The sequence below is a fragment of the Anser anser genome, assembly GCF_964211835.1.
Source record: "Anser anser genome assembly, chromosome: 14".
In the NCBI taxonomy this organism is placed as follows: domain Eukaryota; kingdom Metazoa; phylum Chordata; class Aves; order Anseriformes; family Anatidae; genus Anser; species Anser anser.
Genome location: NC_139735.1, coordinates 6191038 through 6216956, shown reverse-complemented (window position 1 = coordinate 6216956; position 25919 = coordinate 6191038). Strand labels below are relative to the sequence as shown.

Genomic DNA, 25919 nt, shown 5'->3' with positions numbered 1-25919 from the left:
GCAGGCAGTGGGATAATGGGTGGGATAACGGCCCTTTATTGCTGAGCTGGGTACACAACTGGGTGGCGAAGGCGGTGGGGAAGGGCAGCTCCTGGGGGGGGGGCAGAGGGGCAGGGACCAGGGACGGGGTTGCCCCCACGGCGTGCCCCAGGGGAAGGGATGGGGTGACCTGGGGCCGTGCCCCAATAGCCCTCGTGCACGCTGCATCCCCCTGGGCGAGGGGCTGTGGAGGGTCACTGCCTTGGCATCTCCCAGCACCCCAGACTGGTTCCTACTCGGGGGGGGAAGCACTGTGGGGGCCCGTTATTGCCCTCCCCGGGCTCTGCCACGTAACCGTGCCCACCCTGCTGCCCCTCCTCCCCATCACCCTGAGCACCCACCCGCCAGCACTGTGCCCTCGAGTGCTGCCCCGTGCAGGGAGCTGGCTCCCGTGGGGCCCCCGACCTGTCCCTGAGACCCTCTCAGCATCACCTCCCGCACCGAGACCTCCCTCAAACCCTCTGCAACCTGTACCGCTTCCTTCTGACCCCCGAAGCCCCCCCATCACTGTGCCCCCTGCCCCTGCCAGGTCCCTCGGTCCCGCAGGGTGGGGATGGGGTGAGCCCGGGGCTGGGGACAGTGACAGCGCCGGGGACAGTGACAGTGCCGGGGGTGGCGCTGGCCCTCTCTTCGCCCGGGCGCAGTGGGAGGTAACCTGCCCACGGGCCCCTCGGCATGGCAATAAATAACTTTGGCTCTCTTCATCGTCACTGGGGAAGAATTTGGGGGGAATTCCACGGGGAAAGGGTCAAAGGCTGAAAGAAAAGCGAGCAGGATTTGGGGATTGGGGGAATAAAACCGGAATTTTTCCTCCTCGAGATCTGGTTTCGGCTGAAACCAGCCGGACCCGCAGGGTCAGACCCTGCTGGAGCGGGGTGTCCGGGCCACGGCACCCACCCGAGGGGCGCGCGGTGACCCCGCGGGTGCCAGCGCTGCCAGGGCCACCCCGGGAAACCAGAGCTGGGGGGCACCGGGCACAGGGGACATCCAGGGGCTGTGTCCCCCCCCGCCGCCAGCTGCCCTGCTCTCCCTGCTGACCACGCAGTCCTGCCCCGAAAGGTTAGGCTGGTAAAAATAGAGCTGGGCCATGGGACCGCGGGCAGGTGGGAGGCAGCTGACCCCGGCGGCACGCCGATGAGGACGGGGACGCTCCGCGCATCCCCAGCCCGCGGCCGTGCCTCTCCCCGCCTGGGGACCCGCTGCGGGGGCACCGTCCCTCGCCCCTCGCCACCCTCGGGTGGCACCACAGGGCGCTGGCGGTGCGGCGTGGCCGGGGCTGGCTGCTCTAGGAGGTGCAGGGGGCCCCCGAAGGCAGCCCCCCCGGCTTCAGCCGCAGGCTCCCGGTCCAGCCGCGGGGACACAGGTTGAAGCTGTGGATGCCCGGGCTCTTGGCCCCCGAGTCTTCGGAGTCGAGGGAGACGTCCGAGTCCGTCGGGGACCGGGAGCTGTAGCGCTTGGCGGGGGACCGCGCGCCCGCCACCGGCGATGGCAGGGGGCTCTTGGGGGTCGGGGACGGCCCGGCAGCGCCGGGTGACAGCAGGAGCCGGCGTCCCTCCGCCCAGGTGGCTTGGGACACCCCGGGGGAGGCACAGGAGCGGGACCCGTCCACCCGGGGCGATGGCAGGGGGCTCTTGTAGGTGGGCGAGGGGCTGCCCGGTGCGGCCAGCACGCTGCAGGCGGAGGTGGCAGCCTGCGGGGCCGGGGCTCTGCACCCCTCCGGCCGGGGGGATCGTGGCAAGCTGGGGGACCCCACGGCCCGGGGGCTGGTGGCCGGGGGGGTGAAGGGCCGGGAGCCCTCCGTCCCCACGGCTTTGGGCGAGGAGCTCTTCCTGCGGGCAGCGTTGATGATGTTCCTGGCGAGCCGCGCTTGCATCTGCCGGCTGGCCCGGGGGTCGGCGTCCTGCCGCAGCGGGGACAGCGACCGCTCGCTCCACGGCGGGGACCTGGGGGGGCCCTCGTCCAGCTCGGGCACCGAGGCCGGGCTGGCCCAGCCGTCCAGGCTGCCCTGGCGCCGCGCAGACCGGGGCGTCCAGGTGGGCGAGGCGGGGAGGGACGGCCGCCTGTCCTGGAGGGGACAGAGAGCAGGTTAGCGGCCCCACCGGGGGGAGAAGGGGGCAAAGCATCCGTGCTGGGGAAAAAGGGGCAAGAGGGCACCAGCTCTGATGCCCCACCACCACCACTGATCATTTTTCAAGCCCTGGAGAGCGAAGGAACGCTCCGGGCAGGTGCGGGTACGTGGGCGCATCCCCCTGCTCCGCAGTGCTGAGGCCGGGTTAAATCCCTGCAATAAGGCTTGTGTCCCTGCCTGGGTATATGGGGCCGTTAACAACCCCCCCGAGGGTGTGCTCCATCATCCTTGCCCCAAAATATGAGCCAGGATCTCTCACTATGTGCTGATGGCACAGCGGGGCAGGGCCAGAGCCCCCTGAGGTGCTGGGGGTCCGAGCCCCCAGTGCTGAGCACGGCGAGGCTTCGCCGCCCCGCAGCTCCTCCCGAGGCAGCAGGAAAGAGAAGAGACAGTCTGACAGTGCACGTGAGTGTATTCAGAAAGAGGGGGGAAAAAGGCAGGAGAAATAAAAGCACAGTCGAAAGGCAACTCGTTAACGCAGAGAGCAGCAGGAGCGAGGGGCTCACGGAGCGCTGCGCAGGCAGCCCCCCCGTCCCCGAGGGCACATCCCTGCCCTGGTCGGTTTTCCCCACTGCAGAGGAAGCCAGAATCTGGGCGAGGGGCACCTCTGCTCCCAGGGTGAGCCAGGAGCATCCCGCACGTGCTGGTGCAGCCGTGGAAACTGCCTCCAGGCCGCCAGCACCGAGCCCTGCCCGTGCCCATCCCTCATCCCCCCGCTACGCCCGCCTTGCTCAGCACCAGCTCCAGCAGCTCAGTGCCTCTGCCTGCCCGGGGAGCTGCTCCCAGACAAAGAGCTTAGAGAACAGCAGGATCAGTCCCACCCAGCGATGGGTCCTACCATACCTCACCCCCCGCACCTGACCGCAGGTCGGGGCTGCGGAGAGACGAGGGGGCGCCGGGAGGGACAGGGACCCCGCGTCGTCCCCAGCCCTGCGGTGTCTTCCCCGGGGAGGTGGTGGCTGTCCTCCGCAGCGTGGGAGCAAACAAGTCCCTAAAGGGCAGCAGAAGAGACAGGAGCAGGCACAGTGAGGTGGGAAGGCGGCGCGTCCCCGCGGCCAGGCTTTGGTACGAGGCGGCTGGGAGCCGGCGGGCCGTAGGACAGATGGGGCTGGAAACGCAGGAGGCGAGAAAAGAGACGGAGGCAGAGCCGTGATGCTCCAGAAAGTTTCCAGGCAAGAGAAGAGAGAAAGCACCGGAGGCACTGCGGGGCAGCCGGGCTCCTGTTACCACTTGGGGGTCCGTGTGCTTTATGCCCCCGGACCCGCTCAGCACAAACACGCGGCTCCCGGCACACCGGGGGCTCGGCACCACGTCCTCTCACCCCCTGCACTGCCCTGGAAGCCGTTGAGCTACTTCTTTTTTTCTTTTTTTCCCCCCATTTTTTTTTTGGGTCGGTTCAGCCTTTTGCACACCCGTGAGCAATCAGAGAGGACTCGGCCGGCGGCGGGGAGCCTAAAACCCGCTCCGTGTTCTCTCCGCCCCCCGCTACTTGTAGTAAAAGGAAGGTTTCCACACCTGCGGCTCGATCCCCGCGTTCCTGGTGGAGTAGGAGGGTCGGGGCGCCTGGAAGCCCCCCTTCACTCGGCGGCACGGCGAGGCCAGCAGCAGCTCCGCCGGGGCTCCGGGAGCAGGGTGGCTGCCCGGAGGCAGGGGCAGAGCCCCGGTGGCACTGGGGAAGGGGCTGGAGGCCGCCCCGCCGGCCCCGGGCACCGCAGGAGGGTGCCAAACGGGGGAAGGAGGCAACGGAGAGGTCGGGCAGGACGTTCGCTGCGGGCAGGGGTAGGCGTCGGGAAGGGAGGGTCTGGGCGGTGGCACCTCCCGGGGCACGGACCTCGGCGGCCCTTTGGATGGGGAGAGGATGAAGAGCGAAGACTGGAGCTGGTAGGGCTGGTGCTTGGAGATCTCCAGCTCCTTCTGGGAGACCTCGTTCTCCGTCAGGGCGCTGCCGTAAAGAGACGCCGGGGGGGTTTTGGAGGGCCTGCAGGGACTCTTGACGGGGTGCCTGGAGACCATGGGTGACAGGCAAGCGTTGGCATCGTACTTCCAGGAGGGAGGCAGGGACATGGTGGGCGACGGGGAGCGGAGCAGGTCGGGCTGGGAGGGAGCCTCGATGATGAACTTCTCCATGCGGGACTGCCTGCGGGCGAAGAGCTCGGCTCCCTTCCCTCTGGCTTCGGTGAGGTTGTGGCTGGGCTGCGGCTTCGGCTTCGGCTGGATGGTGGGGGACTTGAGGCAGGACGACCACGCCGGAGCATCGTCGGCCGGCGGGAGGTGCTGCCCGCCCCTGGCCACGCTGCTGGGGACGAAGTTGGAGGCTTCTGCCCCCAGGGCGAAGGGCTCGTCCTCGGCACCGGGCTCCCCGTGCTCCTTCTGCTTCTTCCTGATGTCCGCGCTCTGCACCAAATCCAGCAGGTCGGGGTTGGGGCCCAGCTTCGGCTTCTCGACGAAGGTGAACATGGACTTCTTGTGGGCCCTGCGGGCCGCCGACTCCTCCAGGATGCCCGTTTTGGGCAGGGGGGGCACTGCCCCAGCCCCGTGGACGGGGCTCTGCAGCACCTTCTGCTCGACGGGGGGGTACAGGGCCGAGTAGGCAGGGGGCGAGCGGACCCTGCTGAGGGGCGGGGGGCTGCCCAGCGTCTCCGCGTAGGTGGGCGGTGGGGGCAGCTCGGCGGCGGCGGGGGCTCGCTCGGGGGGCTGGCTCGGCCCCTGGCTTGGTGTGGTGGCCTTCTGGGTGCCGAACGGCCTGGCTGTCCGGTTCTTCACGGGCTTGGGCTTGGCCAGGGTGAGGTGGACCTCGTAGTACTGCCTGCTCCGTGCGCCGTTCTGCGCCTGCCCAGCTGGGGTGGCTGTCCCCATGGGTGAGCTGGCTGTCCCCATGGGTGTGCTGGCTGTCCCCATGGGTGTGTTGGCTGTCCCCATGGGTGCACTGGGCATCCCCATGGGCACACTGGCTGTCCCCATGGGTGCGTTGGCCGTCCCCATGGATGCACTGGCCATCCCTATGGATGCGCTGGCTGTCCCCATGGGCACGCTGGCTGTCCCCATGGGTGCGTTTGCCATCCCCATCGGTGTGTTGGCTGTCCCCATGGGCACGCTGGCTGTCCCCATGGGTGCGTTTGCCGTCCCCGTTGGTGTGTTGGCTGTCCCCATGGGCACACTGGGCATCTCCGCAGCTGCGTTGCCTGTCCCCATGGTCATACTGGCTGTCCCCACAGGTGTGTTACCTGTCCCCATGGTTATGCTGGCCGTCCCCACAGGTGCATTCCCTGTCCCTATGGTCATGCTGGCTGTCCCCATGGGCGTGCTGCCTGTCCCCATGGGCGCACTGGGCACCTCGCCGTTCTTCTGCTCGGGGACGTGCACATTCTGCGGTGGAACGGGAGCAGCCACGCTCACCCCGATGCCATCCTGCATCCCCCCGACCTTCCCTACTTCTCCCTCTGCCCGCTCCCTCTCGTGCAGGCCATTGGTGGCGGCCGGTGCCATGTTCTCCTTCAGGTAGATGCTCAGCGGGACCTGCTGCCCATCAGCAGGCTCCGGCGGTGTCCCCCGGGCGCCGTGCCCCTTGCCCTCCTCCATGGCTCCTTGCCGAGGCGCCGGGCTCAGCGGCAGCCCCGTGCCATGCCCCGCGCCGGTGCCGGTGAGCCCGTCGACGCGCTGCTTGCGGCGGTGGAAGAGCAGCACGCCCTTGGAGTTGGGGCCGGGCGCCGTGGTGAGCTGCGCCACGATCCTGCGGCTCCGCGCCTTCGCCTCCTTCAGCTCCTTCTCCGAGAGGCTGGAGCTGCGGGAGAGACCTGGGGAGAGAGGGGGGGGGGGGTTAGCGGGGCTCGGCACCCCCTGCAGCACCCGTAGCTTCTCCTTGAGGTTCCCCCGGGATCCCCAGCCCCTCACAGGCAGCTGGGGGCTGCAGCAGGAGGGATGCGCAGGGCTGGGGTGGGAAGGGGGGAGCAAAGCCCAGGGGTAACGGGGGTCTCCCCCCCCCCCCAACACAGCCCCTGCCCGAGGTGCTGGGCTGCAGCTCTGCATGGCAGTGTGTTCCCAAAGCCACCAAAGCAAAAGTGGGGGCACGCAGAACCCTGCCCCACCTCCTTATTTCAGAGCCTTATTTCAGCTGGGGCGCGCTGCCTACGGGAGCAGAGGCTTGTTCCTGCTGGAAATAACCCCTGAAGCCCTGAAGTCATCCACTGCTGGGCTGCCCTGGCCATTGCTCCCACTGAACAAGGACGAGTGGAGCAGAGGCCAGCGCGTGCCCGAGCCCCGCCGGCCGCAGGACAGTTTATCTTGCAGGGCTCTGTGCGCTGATGGCAGTGACCGTATGGGAAAGGAATTTCTCCAAAGGCTTCAGGAGGTTTCAGGTTGCAGCTCACAGGGTTTCAGCCCCTGGCTCCAACACGCATGGGGCAGGGAAGGGGCCAGCATGTGTCCCCCCGGCCCCTCTCCCAAATCCCGGTGCACGGCCCCGTGCAAGAAGGAGAACGAACCCAGCGGGGCAGCATCAGCCCCCATCACCTCGCCACGGGGCTGGTGTCCAGCCCGGGACTTATTGGTGGAGCAACACGAGATGGCAGCAGCCGACAGAAGCTGTGCACAGCCTGACCCGTCAGACACAGCTCGCAGCTATGCGCCAACCTCATTCCTTTGGAGCCTATAAAAGTGCTAAAAACAGCCGGCCGAGCGCCTGCTAAACCCGCTGAAAGCCCCTTTGAGAGCCGCTGGGCTTCTCGAGCGCTGGCCAAAAGGTCAGGGCGAAAGCCCTTCCCAGACACCGAAAGGATGTGGAGCTGCCGGGAAGGCATTTTCTCGGGGTGAGCCATTTCCTACCAGCGCGCCCTGAAACGCCCGCGGCCGCGCACGTCTGCCCGGGGAAGGGCCGTTCCACCGGGCGTCCCCAGCCCCTCCGAGGCCACTGCCAGCACCCAGGAGATCCCACCCTAAACATTTGGACCAAATCCCGCTGTGGTGGGACCGGGGCAGCCCCCAGCCTCCTCTCCGTGGGCTCCCTCCCCTGCTGCCCCTGTGCCCGGCACCGCAGCCACGGGCGCCCTGATCCAGCCCCGTCCAGGGCATGGAGGTGGGTGGCCGGGGCTGCCTGCCCCGAGCCCAGCTCCTCCGGGCACAGGCAGCGTCCACTCCCCTTTCCCTTCATGTGTTTTTCATTTTCTTGCCTTCTGTGCCGCTTGGGAGCCTTCCAGGATATTTTAAGCTGTGGTTCAGCCTACCAGCGAGGGAAGGGATGAGTGACTAAGCCAAATCCTTCCAGAGAGCTCGTGGTGAAGCGAGAAGGCTTCTCCGGGCTGGGCATCTCCTCTTCCTCGCCCTGCAGCCCTCCTGCCTCCCCTTGCCACCCCCGGCACAGGACCACGGCCGGTCCCAGCGCCAGCACCTCTCAGGCGTGCAGGATGGTCCTGCCACCGCGGGGAGCCACCGCCCGGCCTTGGTGTCCCCATGCCATGGCGCCCGTGGGTGGCACCTCTCCCTCCAGCCTAGGGAATTCACCCACATCCAGCCCTCGCTGGCGGCTTCCCCACACCTCTAAAACACCCCGAAAGCAGCGCCTATCCCTCGCATGCCACATCTTTATGGAATCTCACAGCATTTCGACCCGCTTTTGGCTGCAGCAGGATGAAAGGAGACCCAGCCTGGGCAGCTCCAGCAGAGCCCTCCCTCTCGTACCACATTTCCCGGGTGCCAGCGGACTCCTGCAAGTCACCGAGCCCCGCACGGGCCAGCACGCAGTGCCCGGCCACCAGCCCCCTGAGCGGGGTGCGAGTCCCTGCCCTTCATCTCAGAGCAGAGCTCGATGCTCTCCAGAAACAGCTCAGCCCCCAGCCGGTGCGGAGGAAGGGGCTGGAGAGGAGGAGGAGGAGGAGGAAGAGGAGGAGGAGGAGGAAGGAGGACCAAGCTTTCGGGCGGCCCGACAGCGGGTGGGTTTTAGCCGGGCCAAGGGGAGAGGAGGGAGAAACGCTAGTGGAAACTCTCCTGGAAGCGCTGAGCCCGTCTGCAGCAGCGATGCTGGCATCCAAACCCTCTCCCTCCCGCAGCCGGCATTGTTTTAAGGCAACTTTTCTATTTGCCTTGGCGGCGGCACAGAGCGGGGAAGCGGCTTCCTCCGGCAGGCGGCGAGGCCGGGCTGGCTGGAGGGCGGCCAGCACCGCGGGTCCCGCTCCGCCGCTCGCCCTCGCCGTGTTTATCTGCGGGGCGGCGGGGAAACGGGGCCGGGAAACTGTTGAGAAACAAGCCGCAGGCTCCAGATGTCTGCAAATTTCGTGCTCCGACCCCAGCATCCCTGCTCCCTTGGAGGCCGAGGCCGCCTAAGAAGCAGAGCTCTCCGCAGAGCCATTTTGGAGCCTCTCGCTCTCGCTACTGCCTTTTAGCAGCAACCAAAGGGCCTCGGGGGTGTCCTCCGTGCCGGAGGGATGACTCAGCCCTGGGACAGAGATTTCCCACTTGGACCGGCTGCAGGCAGAGCCCCCGCACCCCGTGCTGCCAACCAGAGCGGGGATCTGCCCCCGGGATCTGCCCCTGGGATCTGCCCCCGGGGTCTGCCCCCAGCTCCCCGGGCCCCGAGGCAGGAGCTGTGCCAGGGCTCCTCTGGCTGAGGTGCTGGGAGCAAATCCCTGGCGCTGCAAGGGAGCAGCGGTTGCTCTTCTCAGCCCACTTTGATGGAGAGCACTGGAGCCTCGGGCAGCCCGGAGGAACCAAGAGGGGCCGAGGCTGCTGTGAGCTGCGGTCACTCCCGCGTGCACCACCCCGCACGTGCAGCACATGGCCAGGCAGATGGACGGATGGACAGACAGACGGCACCCCAGCCCCCCAGGTGAAGGCCAGGGGCCACCTCCTGCCTCCAGCCTGAGCTGACTGCTCCTGCAGCCCCTGCTCCTGGCTCCATCCTTCCCCACCAGCCCTGAGAGCCGCCGATGGCCCCATGCTCCGGGCAGACGGAGCTCAACGCACCGCAAATGTCCAGGAGCTGTAAGGAGGATCGCGGGGCCAAAGAGAGCCCGGGCAGCGTGGAGAAGAGGTGAAAGCAAAACCCCGTACAGCCAAGGGCATCCGAGGCTCGCACGCTGCTGGAAACAGGCTTCCGGCCACGCACGGGAGCCTCGTCCAAAGCTCGGGTGCAAAGGGTGAGTGGCTCTTGTCGCGCTCTTCCCCTCTCCCTTCCTTCCTTCCCACGCCGCTCACCGGCTCGCCAGCGGGCTGCCTCTCAGGAAGGAAACGTCTCCCATCCCCAAATGTCCCGGCTTCTTCCAAGAACAATGAATCCAGCCCTGCCAGCGCGCTGCCACCGCTCTGGGGACATCCCCGAACCCCGCGGTGCTGGGATGCCGGGCCAGGAGGTGAGATGCTCCCTGGCACGCGTGAGCAGCCAGCCTGCAGCCACATGAGCACCCTGAGCATCGTTTCAACACCAAGCACTTCATCTAGGATAGATGAAGCACTTCATCTAGGATAGATACCTATCTAGGTACTTGCTCCTAAGGTCTCCAGCCGCCCCAGGAGTGAGTTCCAGCAGCCGCCCCAAGGTGCCGGGCTTCCCAGCTTCTCCCCGAGCTGTCAGCTGTCCCGCACCACTACTCTGCTCTCTCCTCCGGAGTGAGGGTGATGAGGGCGATGAAAGGCATTTTTGTTGTTCTCCCTTCCTGGCCAGATGGGAATAGAAAAATCTTTCTAGCTCAGCTTTCCGCGCAAAGGATGGGGCCCCCCTCGCAGGGCTACTGGGGAGCATCTGAAAGGCATCCAGCAAAGGCTGGGGTTGCCATCTGACCCCAAAGGATGCTGAAGGATGTCCCACACCCTGAACGCAGCATGTCCTACCCCAACATCGACCCCGAGAGCTGGAATAAGACGAGGACCTGGCTCTGGATTGCAGGGAGGGGAGATGCCCCAGGCCTCTCCGAGCCGACAGATTGAGCTGAAGTTGCTGGTGCTGACGAGGGGTCTCACAGCAGCTCTGCTCGGGCCAGGTGTGGCCTCACAATGGGAAACCCCAAAAGAAAATGCCTCCCAGGCCAAAGTGCAACGTACTCAGCCCTGCCGTGCTGTGAACGAGCCCCAAACCAGAGAATTACACAGCAATCTTGGGGAGAAAAATAGTGACTTGGGAGCTGTCACCTGGCAGGTCCGGATGGCCACGAGCACCGGGTGCTGGTGAGACGTCCTCGTAGGGAGAAGCCACGAGGTACCCGAGTGGAAACACGAAACCTGGGACTCTGCGCTGGCACCTGACTCCAGACACTTCCACGTGGGCTCTGTCCTGCTCCTGGTTTGGGTGCTCAGCCGCCCCAACACCACGGCGCCTTGGCCAGCCTGAAAACACACCCACACCCCGGCGGTGCTGGGGAGGGGGCACCCGGCCTTTCCACCCCAGGGCTGAGGGCTTTGGACACCGAGGAAATGTAAGCAGGTTTTGCGGCAGGGAAGCCAGCTGGCCTTCTGCCCCAACTACAGCTGTGCAGGACTTTTTGCAGGGCGCACAAACGCGCTCACATTGAAGCCTGTTCTTCCCTCCAGCTCCCAGAGTTATCCCAAATAATCTGCTGCTAGGAAAACAAGAAGGGTAGCACAGGCAGGCAGTCTGGCTAGCTAGGAACTATTAACATGCACGGATAAAAATATGACAATTTTCTGCCTCGTTCCCGGCTTCCAACCCTTTTATAGCCCGGATATGAAAACTCCATCAAGTTTTTTACCCGTGTTGGCCCCGGCAGACCCTAAAATCCCCGGCTTGGGCAGCGAGCACGGCGGTGGGAGCAGCCCTGCGCTGCCTGGCAGGGCGCAGAGCGCGGGGCCTCTCCTCGCGGGTGCCTCTGCCAGCGACAAAATCTGGCACAGCGAGAAAATTCGATTCGCTTGCAAGTTTTCCCTGCGCTCAGCTCGCGAGGGCTTTGCTGGATTTGGAGCTCTTTGCCTCCCCGCTGCCCCGCACTCCTCCTGGCTCGCAGCCGTGCCCCGGCTTTGCCTGGCCCTCGGCACCCAAACTCGCCCCGATCCTGCCTGAAATCGCCCCGAAGTTTCTGAGCAGCGAGTCCTGGGGCTCCCATCTCCCAGCAGAGGGGAAAAAGGAGAAGGGGGTGGGTTGGGTTTTTTTGCCTTTTTTTTTTTTTTTAGGGCACACCACCCGAGGGGATGCAGCGGGCAGCCCGAGCCCTGCTCGCATCCGCGCTGGGGAAGAAGAGGCTGCTGCTGCTGGCACAGCCGTGGAGCAAGCGTTTCCCCCCGGCCGGCCAAAATTAAGCTGTCAGCTCTCCCAAAAGAGGCTGGAGCGGGGCAGCCCTGCCATCCATCCATCCACCCCCCCGCAGCAGCAGGGCCAGGGGCACCCCGCGGGCACCCCGTGCGTGTCCTTCCCCGTGCCCGCTGCAGCTCGGGGGCGGACACGGGGGGGGCTCCTTCCCATGCAGACCAAACCACGCTGCCCTCCTCACCCCGCTGCGCCCCCCGGGGGGCACCCCCGGACCCCCCCACCCCCTTACGCACCCCCAGCCCCTTGCGCCCCGCCGTGCGCCCCCAAATCCCCGCGCCCCCCCGTGCGCCCCCCGTAACCCCGGTCCCTACCCCAGCCCCCCCGACCCCCTGCCCTCCAGCTCGGTTCCCCCGTGTCCCCCCCGCCCGGTTCCCGTCCCCCCCCGCCCCGGGGCAGCCGCTGCCCGCCGCCCCCCCCCCTACCCGCGGTGCCGGTGCCGGTGCCGCCGCCCGACTGCACCGGGGGAGGAGGCGGCGGGCAGGAAAGTTGCGGCAGCTCCGCCCTCGGAGCGGGCCCGGGGGGGGGCGGCGGGCGGGGGCCGGGCGGGCCGGGGCTGCCGTGGGTCCCGCCGGCCCTGCCCGTGCCCGTCCCGGTGCAACGGAGCGGGTCGGGTCCGGTCGGGTCGGGTGGGAGCAGACCCGACGGGACGGGAAGGGATGGGGACCCCGCTCCCGGTGCTGCGGGCAGCCCAGCCGCCGCCCTGGCACCCCCCCGTGACACCCTGCCCTGCTCGTCCCATCCCGCTGGGTCTGCCCTGAGCCCCCCGGGGGGGTGAGAGCAGCCGGAGCATCCCATCGATCCCACCCTGTGCATCCCCTTGCCCATCCCTGAGCATCCCCTTACCCAGCCCTGAGCATCCCCTAGCGCCCTGAGCACCCCCTTACCCAATTTGAGCACCCCCTTACTACCCTGAGCACCCCTTTACCCATCCCTGAGCACCCCCTTACTGCCCTGAGCACCCCCTTACCCCTGCCCCTTGCCCCCCCAGCACCACCAGGACCCACAGCACGCTCCGTTTCAGACCCAGGCAGGGCAGCAGGGTCTCCCCTCGCAGCCAATTTCCCCAGGACGCTTGGAACCGGGCAAAAACCCAAGCCCGGTGTCACCTCCCTAGGGACACCCTGGGAAGAGCACTCCACAGCGGGCGGTACTGGGGCACCGCAGCTCTGAGCTGAGAGGGGACAGCGGATCGCCCCCCGGGAGTGGCATCACCTCCCCAGGATCCTGACTTCAGGATCCCAACAGCGGGATCCCGAGGCTGAGACCCGCAGAGCCCCCGGCATGACGGTCGCCACCTGGGGACCTGCTCCCCACCTCCCCTGCCGGTGGGATCCATGGCACCACCCCACACACCGATTCCTGCACCCGTCTGCACCGCAGGATGAGCTCCTGGCCTTATTTTTTTGCCTTTCTAATTTCCTTTCTCCCTGCCGATCTTTGCTTTTTTTTTTTTTTGTGCTTTTCTGGTTTTTGAGGGAGCCTGGCGCTAGCTTGGCAGCCCCCGGGGAGCAAACCCTTCTGTTTATTTGCACACCAGACGGAGAAACCAGTCCTGCCTCCCGCAGCTCCCAGCCGGAGCCTCGACCCGGGGCTCCCCGTGCTCCCCAGCCGCCCCGAGAGGTGCCAACCCGCCGGGGCCGCACACCCTGCTGGGTGGCTCTGCACCGCTCGGGGGATCCCCTGCACGAATTTGGGTGGGGATGGGTGCTCCCCGATCTCCTGAGTGTCCTTCACTGACACCAAGAATGCCAGACAAGGGGAAAAGGAGCAAAGCAGGCACCTCCTGACACCTCCTGGGGATGCTCTTGCAAACGCCCCGCCGCGGGGACAGCCCCGGAGCCACCTGCTTGGTGTCCTGCCCCTGCCCTGCGGCCAGCCCTGCCTTTACGGACCTGCAGGGTTATTTTTCCGGGGAAGCCCCGGTGCTGCTGCCAGGGCTCGGGACCCTCGGTGACATCCTGCCCGGCAGCTCTGGAAAGTCTGACGGCAACGCAGGCAGCGGACGGCGGTGATCTCACCCGGAGGAGGAGGAAGCGGGGCAGACACGCTCTTTCCAACAAACCTGCTGAGTTACTTTAAAATTCCAGCCTGGCAGAGGGACTGCTGGATCGGAGCTCGGGCTAGGAAAATGCTGAGCCCGGACAGAGGCAGGCCTGACCTTTTCCGCTGCATATCTACCGTCCCGAGCGGGCTGAGGAACGGGAGGGCTGGCTGGGGCTGCCTGGTCTGCTCGGCGCGCCCTGAAATGCCGCAGGCATGGTTGGAGGAGCCGCTGGAGCAGCATTTCCAGGAGCAGGGCCGAGGTTCCCATCGGCAAGCCCTCGTCCTGTCCCCAGGGTGCTGGCTTCAAGGGTCTGGCGCACCCCGAAAGGAGGGAGGCCAGGGGATGGATTTGGGAAACCGGGTCCATTTTGAGCCCGTGAAAAGGGTGAGGATGAAAGGAGAGTGGCCGGTGCCATCCCTCCCTGGGCTCGGGGGCTGCTTGGGGAAAACAGCCCCCCCGAGCCCAATTCCCAGTGGGACGGCGGCACACCTGCCCCGGCAGCTGAGGTAACAGCTGCTTGGGAGAGAAATAGACAGAGGGGTGGAAGCAGGGCTTAAAAACGGGCCCCAAGCCTGCAGGAGGGCGGGTGTGATCCTGCCGGAGCATCTCCCCTGGGAGCATCTCCCCAGGGACACGAGAGGGGCTGCGGCCGGAGCATGAGGCTGGGCTGCAGGCTGCCGTGACCCCACAATTGGTGTCACCGTGGCTGCAGGGATGGTGACGGCACAGGGAACAGCCAGCCTGAAATAAAGCGCTTACATTTTTAAACAAGGGCCTGGAATAGAGATGGCCCGGAGGCACGCAGCAGAGGCATCCATGTGAACTCATCCCCCCGGCAGGCAAGGGGCTGGAGGGGCAGCTCGGCCGCCCCCTCCCTGGCTGGGGAGAGGCGCCCGTGTCCCGGGGGGTGCCCCAGGAACTGGCTCTGACCCCCTGTGGCACCCCCGTGCCCCGCTCACGGTGTGGGAGAGCTCTCGGAGACTGTGGGAACCCACCCGCTGCCTCCCCCCGCTCCCGCGGGAAGCCGCAGATTCCTCCGGGGTTTTGAGGCCACAGAGATCATCTCACAATGAACACGTCCCAGGGCTCAGCGGGGAGGCTGCGACCTCAGATCCCAGGATGCTGGCAGCGGGGTGTCCCCACCGTCCTGCGTGGGAAGAGCCCGGCATCCCCACCGCCTGCCGGGCGGCCCCAGCCCCATCCCACAGCCGGGTTTTTTTTGGGGGGGGAGGGCAGAAGGTGGCAGAAGGGGGTTTTGCTTACTCGCTTTCCTCGGCTCGCCGGCGGGATTGATGAGGACTCTCTTGATCTTCACCACCCTCCACTCCTGGCTGGGGTCAGCCGTGGGGCTGGCGGCAGTGGGGAGCAGCTCCGGGGCGGAGTCGGGGTATTTGGGGGGGGCTGCGGGCTCGGCCCCCACGGCCAGGCTGCCTCCGGTGAGTTCGGGGTCCGGCGCATCACCGCCGAGCCCATGGGGCTCCCTGCTGCTCGCCTGCCCTGCCAGCAGCCCCGTGTGCCCCTCCTGCAGCGGGGCCGGGGCGGGCAGGTCCCCGAGGTGATGGCAGCCCTGGCCACCTCTCGTCCCCATCCCCTGCAAACTGTCATCTGCGTCCCCTTTGGGCACCCCGCAGCCACAGGGCTGCCCGAGCGGTGCCGTCAGCATCTTGCCGGCTGCCTTCGCTGCCTTCGGGAGCGGTGCTCAGCGACCTCTCAAGCCCCCAAAGAGCCAAGGCGCTGCTCATAGTCCGAGGGCTGGCTCTGCTCGGTCAGCGCGTCCCCTGCAGCGTGGGCGCCGTCCGAGGGGGGACACGGGCACGTGGGGAGCTCGAGGCGATCCCCACGCATCAGCCCCTCGCTCCCGTGCTGCACCCAGGGGAGCTGCTGCGGCCGTGGGCTGCTCTCCGAAATCTGGCCGGCTGCTTCCCAAAATCTGGCGTCCCAGCCGAGGAGCTGTCTTCAGGGGGATGTCACCAAGGGCGGGGGTTTGCAGGAGTTTCTCTTTTCCAGCCAGGCAGAGGAGCAGCGTCCGAGGACCTGTGTAACGGGAAGGGGAGCGCTGAGTGCCTGCACCGAGCTCCTCTGGCCTCACCTCCCAGCCGGGGCTCCAGCCCCACAGCGAGGAAGCCCCCCCAGGATGCAGACGCTCCCCAACATGTGGAAGTGCCCCTGCTTCACCCCACAGCCCCTTTTCGCCACACTCGGTGCTGAAGTGCCTGCGGTGTCAGCGCTGCTGGGGCACTGGGGTGCAGCTGGGGAGTTCACAAGGCAAGGGATGGGGGCACCAGCCCCGTACCCTCACCCATCCATCCCCACCCAGGGCACCGTTGGGCCAGGGTCTGCCCAGACGGGAGGGTTTGGGGAGGAAGGGCTCCAGGCTGGTGCTTGCCCAAGGTTCGCAGGAGCCCTGGCTCCGTCTCCATCCTGCTGCAAAGCGCTGTTCCCAGCTAACAAAGCCGGGCTGTGTTTAACCATTGAGTGACTCACAGCTCCGGGACAAGCGCAGGCAGAGTCACTTCCCTCTCCTCCTGCTGAGCACCAGCACGGCTGGGCGATGAACGCACGCACCAAGGGGAGAGGTCCCGGCCGGGAGCGGGGCATGTCGGCGCTCCAGGGACAGGATACGCGGGGAAATTCCTCTGCGGTGAGTCCCCGGCGCAGCCACCCCCCAGCAAAAGAGGAGGAAAGGAGGGTTCTGCCCGACCCCAAACCCACCCCGAAATGCTGCGTGGATTTTCAGCCCCACGAGCAGAAAGTGGCATCAGGTCACCGCCGCACGCTCGGCTCAGCCGGGGGCGCACAGCCCGTCTGCACAACTTTTCCTGCTCCTAACAAGGTTATTTTGGAAAAAGAAAGGAAAAAAAAAAAAAAAAGGCAGGCCATTTTGAAAGCAGGCAGTGAAAGCTTGGCTGCGAGGATTTCAACCAAGCTCTCGGGCATTTCCCAAGTGAAATGCTGCATTTTTTGGAAAATGCCCAAAGGAAATCTTCTGTCACTTCTGAAATCCTTCCCCCTGCTTTGCTCGGCCTGCAAGCATTCAACATGGGTTTGCAAAGAGATCCTGGAGGGGTGGGGGTGTAAATTTCAGTGTTTCTGTTCAAAAAAAAAGGAATCTCACCCTGGTCTTTGTGCAATTCGGGGCCCCAGTAGTTGTGGAGAGCCACCACGTCCACCAGCACGGGCAGGGAGAGCGCCCACCCGTGCCGAAGCGGGGCCGGGGAGGCGTTTTGGGGTGCCCCTGCAGGGCAGCAGGGGATGCTCAGGGACCTGGCCCCCAGCTCGCTCCCAGCCCTGCAGGCAGCAGCCTGCAGAAGCGGGGGCTGCCCCGGGGGGGGGGGGCCTGCGGTGTTCCTAGGAAATGTGTGAGCTGCGAAGCGGTGCCAAGGGAGGGAAGAGTAAAAAAAAATAATATATGTATATATATCTCCCCAAATTCGCCAAGTGCTGAAATCTGGCGGCAGGAAGACCTCTTGCTCTCTGCTATCTGTCCCTGCCCACTCGCTGGGGTCTGACGTGCAGCCCCCCCGCCTCTCTCGCAGCCTGCCCCCCCCTCCCCATTGAAGAAGGAAAACTAAAGTTAACTTTCCACCTCCCACACAAATATTCTTGGCAGGCGCTGCTGGCATTCGGGCTGCCAATCCCGGGGATGCGGGCCCTGCAGAAAGCCTCCCCCCCCCCCAGCTCCGTCTGCCCACAGCTCCCCAGGGACCCCCCCACAGCTCCCCAGGGACCCCCCAAAACCTGGCCAGGGGGGCTCGGGGCACCACGGTGACCTGGGTGCTCCTGTCCCAGCACCGCACGTGGGCACTAGATGGATAAAAGTGGGGTGCCCCCACCTGCAGGGCCACGAGGATGCTGTGGGGCAGGGTGACCGTCCCCGGGCTCTGTCCCCGTGTCCCCAGCCACATCGCCGCCCTCCGCTCGGTTTCCATCACCCTTAAATGCGCCCGGGCAGGGGGTGGGACGGGGGGGGCACGGGGTGTGAAGGCTCTCGGGTTTCCCCGAGGTCAGGCAGCGGGGCGCTGTCACTCAGGCAGGACCCTGCTGCCCAGACTTTCAGTCCCCAGCCCCGGTCACAAGATCGGCGCCTTCCCTTTCCAAAATAGACCGGGCGCAGCGCATCCATCTGGGGACTTTTGCACCTTTGGGTGCCAGCAGCTGAATGTCCCGGGGTGGGGGTGGGAGGGAGCTTGGCGCAGCATCTCCCCCTCTGACACCAAAATTCCTGCGGTGGGGACCCCGGGGCAGGGGCGCTGGGCCCTGCTCCCGCCACCACCCGCCCCAAACCCCCTCAGGTTGCTCCCCGCACGGTTCCTGCACCATTTTCACGCGGTGACGTGAGGCATGAAGCAAAAAGCCCCAACCCCACAGCTCCCTGGGCACCCTGCGGCACTGTCCCTCTGCAGCTAAGCGCCAGGATCGGATGTGTCCAGAAGGAAAAACGTGGCAGCCCCCCCTGTGTTTCTCTAAGGGAGCCGACACAGAGACGTCCCCGTGGTGCTGTGCCGTCACCGAGCGGCGTCTGGAGCCGTGCCCGGGCCACCCTGTGCCCGGCTGCTAGCACATCTGCTGCAACCCAATATCACCCCGCGGTCCCTGCAGGCACGGCTGAGCTGCCAGCACCATCCTGTCCCCCCCCCCAGCACCCCGTCTCTGCGTCCCCACGCCTGGCAGGCTGCACAGGCTGGGGCCAGCTCGGTGCCACCCCGACACCCACCCGTGGCGGAGCGGGGCCGGGGTGGCAAAGGGATGGACGTAGCCAAGCCCTGGAGACACCAGGGTGCTCCCTCGGCACGACAGGTCCCCGGGCTGTGTGCTCACTTGGCTGGGACACATCCTGCCCCGGAGCAAACCCCCTGAGCGTGGCCGAGGACGGCCCCAGCCTGTGGGGCTGGCAGCGGCGGTGCCGGTGCAGCTCGGAGCCGGCAGCATGCCGGGGAGAAAACAAAAGCCTTCTGCGGCGCTGATTTACTACCTTGACGGAAACCGGGGTGGAAAAAACAACATTCCTGAGCGCCTGTCCCCGTGCAACCCCCGCCGGCCCCAGTGTCCCCAAGCTGTGAGAGAGGGACAGGGGGAGGTCGGGGCTCGTGGGGTGCTGCTCCCGTGGAAGCGCCGCGCTCCACGGGGATTTGCACCTGCCAAAAATCAGCATCTGGGTGGAGCTGTGCTTACCGGGGGTGCCGGTTGGGTCCAGAGGTCCTCCTGCTCCCTGTTCCTCCCTACCAGGGCCACCCGAAGCCATGGTCCCCTGCTGAGCATCACGGTCACGGCCGCGGGCAGGGCAGGATCCGCCCGGTGCCGGGCTGCACAGCTCAGCGCTGCGCGGGGCAGGTCGCTGCCTGCCCTGCCCTTTGCTTATCTTGGACCCTGCGAGGCCAGATGCGAACCTCAGCTTTATCCCCCGAGCTTCCTGGAGGTGAGGACGGCCCCACCCCAGCTGTCAAAACCGCCCGGGAGCACTCTCAGGGTGGTTTCGGGGAGGGAAGCGCCAGGTTTGCTGAGCGCTGGAGACCTGCGGTGCCACCAGCAGGGCTCCTGCGCCAGCCCGGTGCCACCAAGGCGGGTGGCCGTCCTCGGGGACCCCCGGCCACCGCTGCGTGGGGCTCGCTCGGGGTGGTCGGCTGGAGCCCTGGTGGGTTGCTGCGGGATGCCGAGGATGAGACTGCAGCTTGGCCTTTCCAAAGCTAAAAACCCACGGCTCGGGGCCGGGCATGGTGGAGCCTTCGCCCCTTTCGCTGCCGAGCGTGTGCTGGGCTGATGACGATGACGAACGCTCGCTAATTAGGCACAGCCTCGCTCCAGCAGCACGGAGGGGAGCGCGGTGGGGCTGGGGCTCCCCAGGGACCAGGGCTCACGCCGTTGGCTTTGCTGCTCAGCTTCACCACGCTGCCCAGCCCCGGCAGCACCCAGGAGGGTCCCCAAGGTGGCCGTGGCGAGGAGCCAGGGCTCACCGTGCAGCCCTGTCGGCCCCAGGGAGCGCAGCCTCCCCCCGCAGCCGTGAAGCACGGCGCTTTCACCCAGCAGGAAAACCCACCGCGGCTCCAAAAGCCAGTTTTGGCGACCTCCGTGCATTCGGAGCGGGGGTGATGGAGGGACGGGGCATCCCATCCCCGCTCAAGCCCCATCTGCTGGTCCCACTGTGCCCCCCCCGCAGCCTGAGGGAGGTGGGTGGGGAAGGGGCCGGGTGCTGGGAGAGGGGGACCAGCTCCTGCACCCGCAGCACTTTGCTTCGTCCCCCCCCCAGGAGGCAGGATGGGACCGTGAAGACAGATAGATGCACACAGACGAGCCTGGGGACAGCCAGGACCAGGAAAAAAAGGACATTTTAGCATTTTAGGGACCGAGTGCACTGAACACGGGATCCTCTGAGCCCCCCCCGGGCAGTGCTCAGGGACGGCCCATGGGAAACAAGGCGCCGCGGGGGGGGGGGGGGGGCACTGTTTTCTTCCCAGCCCAGGAACGCAGCCAAGCGCAGCACATGCACGTTCCCAGCCCTTGGCCCGGCGGCACTGCGGGCTGGTGGCCTTGGGACACGGGGTTTGCTCCGTCCCAAGGCTCCGGGCAGGACGGGGAGGGGGGGGAGCGGGAGGCAGCAGAGCACCCACCCTCGGGCTGTCGCCGGCACCGGGGCATCGCGCCCCGGAGCATCCCCGTGCAATGCTGCACGCCGCAGAGCCCAACTGGAAGTGTTTTAGGACGGGGCTGTGCGTGTGTGAGGGGCAGAAAAACAGCACCCGTGTGTGTGTGAGTCAGTGCCTGCTCCGCAGTCGGGCTCTTGCTCTGGCAAAACCGCCTGTGCAGTGGGAACATGGGGGGGGGGGGGGGGGGGGGCACGGTTGCTGCCCCCCGGCTGGCTCTGCCCGCTGCGATCCCCCTGCAGGGCTTTGCTCTCCCCCCTTTCCTCTCCTGCTCTCTCCCTTCCAGCACAGGCGGACCCACGGCAGCACACCACACGGCTCGTCCAGGGCCGCTGCCCCTCCGAATCCCCAACTCCAGGCTGGTGCTGGCAGGGGGACCCCGCATCCCGGGCGGGACCGGGGGGCAGGCAGAGACCCTGTCGTGGGGAAAACATCACAGGGACCTCGGTGGCGGTGCCGAAAGCTCCTCCATCCACCGCCAGCCCCAGCCCCAGACCAGGCGTGGGACCCTCTGTGCTGGCCGTGCAGGCAGGGCAGGGGGTCCCTGGTGCCCATGCCCGCTGACACCGCCGTGCCCCCCGAGTACCGGGGGGGAGCCCAGGGCCCCCCAGCGATGCCCGGACTCACCACGCTCCTCTCTCGCCCCATCCCTGTCCTCCCATGGGAACAAACCCCTCTGCCCTCCACCCAGAGCCCCGTGCCCCCCAGCCCGGGGGCCGTGCCCGTGTCCCCCCCCCCCCAGTACCTGGGTCCTGGCCGGGAGCTGGGGGCCGGCAGCACCCGGCTCTCCTCGCCCGCTCTCCTCCAGCCGCCGCGCAGGGCAGGGAGAAAAGGGGGGAGAGGGGCGGGAGGAGGGGAGTGGGGAAATGAAACTTTAATAGCACAGAGCCCCTTTTGTTTCCCAGCATATGGGATATTTCATACATGCTGAAGGCATTAACCACCTATATGCTCCGAGCGCTCGCAGCCCCCGCGCTCGGCTCCGGGGCACGGCTGGAGGCAGCAGCAGATGGCCCCCGGCCCCCGTTTCCCCCTGCCTCGGGGGGGGGGACCCCTAATCGCAGCCTTGCATCACCCCCTGCTTGCCTTTGGGCAGCCAACCCCCCCCCGATCTCAAGGCCATGTCCCCGTTGTAGGGACGTGCTCTGTGTCCCCGCGATGGAGGAGATCCACGGGGTCTGAGACCCCCAAACCCCCCCACACCCATCTCACCCCCAGCCTTGGGGACACGGCAGTGACACGGGGACCTGTGGGGCTGTGGCTGGCAGCTTGCCCCATCCTCCCTGAGACACGAGACCGTCCCTGAGGGCAGCGAGCAGGCACGGGAGGGCTGGAAAATATCCGTGCCGGGTCTCCTCGCTGGGTCTCCCTCTGTGGCACATGGGGACAGACCACAACACCCCTAAATCGGGGTGGCACCACTTGTGCAAGGGCAGCCATGGTCCCTGGCGTTGCACGTCCCTCCCCGTACAGGAGACGTCGGCTTCGACCCCCACGGGCAGGAGAGGACACGGGCGCACGGCCGCGGCGCAGCCACGGTAAATTGGCACTTTGTCCAGTGTTTATCCAGTCACACTCTAATTTGAAATAAAAAACACAGCCCGTAAAAGGCCTTTACAGCTCTTCAGAGCTCGTAAACCTGCAGCGGCGGAGCGAGGGGGCCGGCTGATTGGGGGCAGCTAGGAAAATTTATTGCAGATTTCGGTAAGTTAAACATTGCAGCGCAGCGAGCCCCGGGGCCGCTGTGCTGAGCAGGCTCCCAGCGGCAGGGACGGGACAAGGGGAGCTTTATGGGGGCAGGCGAGGGGGGGCTCGGGGGGAGCGGCTGCGCCAGGACCGCGCTCGCCCCTCGCCATCGGATGCGGCACGGAAAGGGCCGGCTCCACCCCAAATGCCAGCACCGCCACCGCGGGGAGCCCCAAAATCCTCCCCCAAACCCAATTTTAGTCTCGTTTATAATGCTAGGCAGACTTGGCACCAGCAGGATCCTGAAGCCCCGGGTGCTTTCTCCAAGGTGAGGGGCTGGACGCGGGCTGCGTGCCCCTAGCCCAAAGCCGCGTCGCCCCAACGCGCTCCTCGCCAGCGTCCCCGGGGCCATGCGAGGCTCACGCAGCTCACGGGGCGAGAAACCCCAACCCAATCCGTGCCACGGCCACGGGCTCGGTGGGCGACCTCGCTGCAAGCCCGGCCTCGGGCAGGAAGAGCCGGGAGCGGGGCAGCCGGGCTTGTCGTGGGAGTCACGAGAATTTGGAGAGAATGAGAGGAAGCGGCCGGGGTGGGGACCGCGCGCGGGGAGGCGGGCAGCGGGGGGAAGGCATTTTTCCTCGCCAGTGTCTTGGCCGCTTTGGTGTGAACTGCTATAAATTTGCTCCTTATCTCTCGGGCCATTTAATGTTTTCATGAAAAGAAAATAGTCTGCAGGAAAAAAAAAAAAAAAAAAGCCGCTGATAAAATATCCCTTCGGCGTTGGGAGGAATGCAAAACGCCTCTCAGCAGCGGGGCTGGGGCTGGCGGCGAGCTGGGAAACGGCCGAGACGGGGCAGTGCCTCGGCCCGGCTGCCCAAGGGCTTCCTGGCAGGGAGTGGTGTCAGCACCCATGGGTGCCCCCCTCCTCTCCGCACCCAGCCCCAGGACAGCCCCTGCCTTGCAGCCCCCTGCAGTGGGGACATCGCTGGTGCTTGGATCCCCCCAGGGGGCTGTGACCGGGCGGTCCCACAGCCCTGCACGTGGCGTGGCACCTCCGGCAGCCCTCGCCTTCGCCCACACCACCACTCAACGTTACCATCCTCACCCCAAGTGCTTGCGTGTCCTTGGTCAGAGAGCATCCTCCCGGCACCAGCGGCGAGGCCACGGCTCTGCCATCCCCGCCTGGCAGCCCGGGGACGGCACAGCCGCATCCGAGGCTGCGAGGCACAGCTTCGCGGGGAGGCAGAAGAGCAAACATGCAAGAAAAAAAATGTGACAGCGAAGGGGATTTTTCAGGGCGGGGAGGAACGGTTAGCGCTGAGTTTTGTTTTGTGTTCCTTTGGTGATGTTTCATTTTCTATTCCAAGAGATCAGAAAAGCCGCTCCCAACGAAAAATAAAAAAAATCAAACCCTTCTGTTTCGCCACGCAGCCCAGCGTCCTCGCGCACGAGCACCCCCCCGTGCCAGCCCCCTCCCGAAGCCCAGCTCTGCCCCAGCAGGGCCAGATGCCAGCAGCGCAGCCCCCGGGGCCGTGCCGTGCCACGACAAGTGCCACCACCCCGCGTCCCTCCCGGCCCCGCGCTGCGCGTCCCCTCTCCGCGGGGCAGCGCGCTGCTCGCGGGGCCGGCGTGTGGAAATAGGATGTGCGCTCCCGTGCCAAAACATGCACGGAGCACATGCCAGAAACGCCTGTGCCGCCGCACAGAGCAGCCTGTGTAGTGGCGGGGCGCACAAGTGGCTTTTGTTGGAGGGTTTTGGCCCCGCCGGCTGCTGCGCGCTGCTGAGGGGCCGCTGGGTGCCCAGCGCTCCGCCGGGGACTGGATCTTGCTGTCAGTACAGCCCTGCTGAAATCGGGGTGAAATTGAGCTACCAGGTCCCCCAGCTTTCATTTTGCCACCTGTCCACGCACCAGCTCTTGCCTTTTGGTGGGTAACTTCTGTGCCTGTCAAAGATGGAAAAACGGTACGGCACAAAGCTGGGGCTGCTCGGCTCGTGGCACGGGCTGGCAGTGCCCAGGGCAGGTTTCTCCACCAGGGACAAGGACGGTGGCTGTGCAGAGACACGTTTGGATGCTTGCACCCAGCATCCAGCCCCAGGGCACTGGGGTTCAGGGCACGAATGTCCCCAACTCTTGTCCCTGCCAGGCTTCTCAGTGGCTCCCGGCAGCTCCCGGGGGCTCCGTTGCAGCCCCGCCGCCGTCTGACGCAGGCGGCTCCGCTTCCAGACGGTCCTCGCCCCCCCCGGGCTGGAGCTGGAAGAAAGCCCCTTTGTTCGGCTCTGCAAACACAGCCCACGCTGCTGGCGGACCCCAGCGCCTGCCCTGACCCCCCACCACCCAAAAACACAGCCAGCCTGTCCCACGGGGGGACGGGGACGGGGCAGCCCCAACGTCACCTCTCCGTCTGGGATCGGTGCACGGGAAGGTCCATACGGGTGCATGGGTACGGCGTGCACCTACAGGGATGGACAGACAGACGGACGGATGCTCTGCAGCTAATTCTTTCATGGCCAGGACCATTACAGGGAAATAATGGAGCTCACCTGGGAGCTCAGGCTGGGACGGCGCTGCTAATGGGAAGCAGGCGCAGCCCCCGGCGCTGCCCCCCGCCGCCCGGTCCCCTCTCCCCTCTCAGGGTCAGCTCGTGTTTTCTTAAATGCTGATTGCCGAGAAATTGGAGGCTGCGTGCTGGTGGGGTTGGAGCAGCTGAGGGCCAGCCCCGGGCGGGGGGCACGGGCACGGGGAGCCCCGGCGAGCGGGGCAAGAGAGCCGCGGAGGCCCCGGGTGCGCACTGGCGAGGCGGGGAGGAAGCGAGAGCACAAAAATGCGATAACCAGATGCGAGCCCCGGCCCTGGCGCGGCGCTGCTCCCGCCGCCGCGGGTCAGCCCCGCAGACTGTTTATGGAAAAGCCCGAGTTTAGCGCGAAATCCGTCTCCCGCTTCCTGTTGATCGCCGGGAGCCAAGCGCCGCGCTCGCCAAGGGCTGCAGCAGCGCGGGGGGGAGAGCTGGGTGAATGAGAGAGGGGGGCGCTGAGCCCAGGGCACCACCGAGCCCCCCACAAGTCCTGCAGCGGGGCAGGGGATGGGGAGGACTGGGGGGCGCTGGGAGCCTAGGACAAAGGCTCTGAGCTGCCAGGGGGACCAGGCAGCCCCCCCGCAGCGGGTGCCTGGTGTGGAGCAGCCTGCAGCACCCAGCGTGCGCGCCCAGGGCCAGCACCGCTGCTGCCGAGGTTGTCCCGGGCAGGAGCGGAGCCAAGCGGGGCTGAGCTGCGGATGCTGCTTGCTGCCTGAGTCATCGGCCGTGGCCAGCCCGGAGGAGAGCCGGGCGCGGGCCTGCAATCCTGAAATCCGTCCTCTTTTTCTCAGAATCCATGCAAGGAGGGTGGGAAAAATGCTGGGGGAAGGGGAAGTGCTGAACGGGCCAGGCTGCTCAAATCCCCCTTCCTTCACAGAGCCCCAACCAGAGATAGGGAGAAAGGTGAGGGGATCCAAATAATGGAGGCAGCCATGGGGAGACCCCTACCCCCACCATGGGGCTTCAGAGACACCCCCCCCAGTGCCCCTTGCTGCTCCCCACGGGGGCCGTGAGCAGGAGGGGGCCGGCAGCCCGGCTGGGGAGCGGGGTGCTCATGTGGCCACCAGCTGCTTGGAAAGCATTCCCTGGCTCCAGGTCATAAGTACAGATTTTTATAATTATTAGCCCTCGGTAATTTACCATAAAATATTTATTCTGGCTCATTCCGAGGCGTTTGAATCGTGTTGGGTCTGCGTGTGCATGTGGAGGCTGGGTGCTCTGCTCCCATCCCCGAGGAATACGCACGGGGCTGTGTGTGGCCCCGGGCAGAGACCCCCAGCAGCAGCCCGGGGTGGGATCCAGCTCTCCCCCCCGTCCCATCTGTCCCATATCCCCTCCCCATTGCCGCAGGACCCCCCACAGCCCGTCCTGGCCACCAGGACCCACGGCACCCAACTCACCTGCACGGGGTGGGGGCGAGAAGCCAGGACCCCCCCCCCACGGCACCCAGGGGCTTCTGCCGCAGGAGCGGGGGCTGCTTGCGGGGAGCCGGGGGCAGGTGCCTGGGCGGCCCCATCGGCTCCAGGACTGACGTCCCCGCTCTCACACTCCTTTTTGCTAGGG

At 66.4% G+C, this 25919-nt stretch overlaps 1 protein-coding gene across 4 annotated transcripts; it reads right to left on the bottom strand.

Moving 5' to 3' along the window:
• Positions 1 to 7: 7 nt before the first annotated feature.
• On the bottom strand, positions 8 to 25919 carry SYNPO (synaptopodin). 4 transcript variants are annotated; one of them, XM_083798846.1, is made up of 4 exons: positions 20842 to 25919; positions 14722 to 15492; positions 3683 to 5961; positions 8 to 2104 (listed from the first exon to the last, which is right to left on the bottom strand). In XM_083798846.1, the coding sequence occupies exons 2-4, from the start codon at positions 15119 to 15121 to the stop codon at positions 1325 to 1327; spliced, it is 3459 nt and encodes a 1152-aa protein (XP_083654972.1). In that variant the 5' UTR covers positions 15122 to 15492; positions 20842 to 25919; the 3' UTR covers positions 8 to 1324. The 4 variants fall into 4 exon arrangements, with proteins under 4 accessions (XP_083654972.1, XP_083654974.1, XP_083654971.1 ...); XM_083798848.1 differs by lacking the exons at positions 14722 to 15492; positions 20842 to 25919 and adding exons at positions 9628 to 9810; positions 10283 to 10388; XM_083798845.1 differs by lacking the exons at positions 14722 to 15492; positions 20842 to 25919 and adding an exon at positions 11837 to 12331.

Coding starts and splice junctions, on each gene's coding strand:
- SYNPO (XM_083798845.1), bottom strand. CDS start 12,239: ATGGGCAAGGGGATGCACAGGGTGGGATCGATGGGATGCTCCGGCTGC. Junction 5,962..11,836: donor CACCGGCACCGGCACCGCGG/GTAGGGGGGGGG, acceptor CTCTCTCCCCAG/GTCTCTCCCGCAGCTCCAGC. Junction 2,105..3,682: donor ACGCGGGGATCGAGCCGCAG/GTGTGGAAACCT, acceptor TGTCCCCTCCAG/GACAGGCGGCCGTCCCTCCC.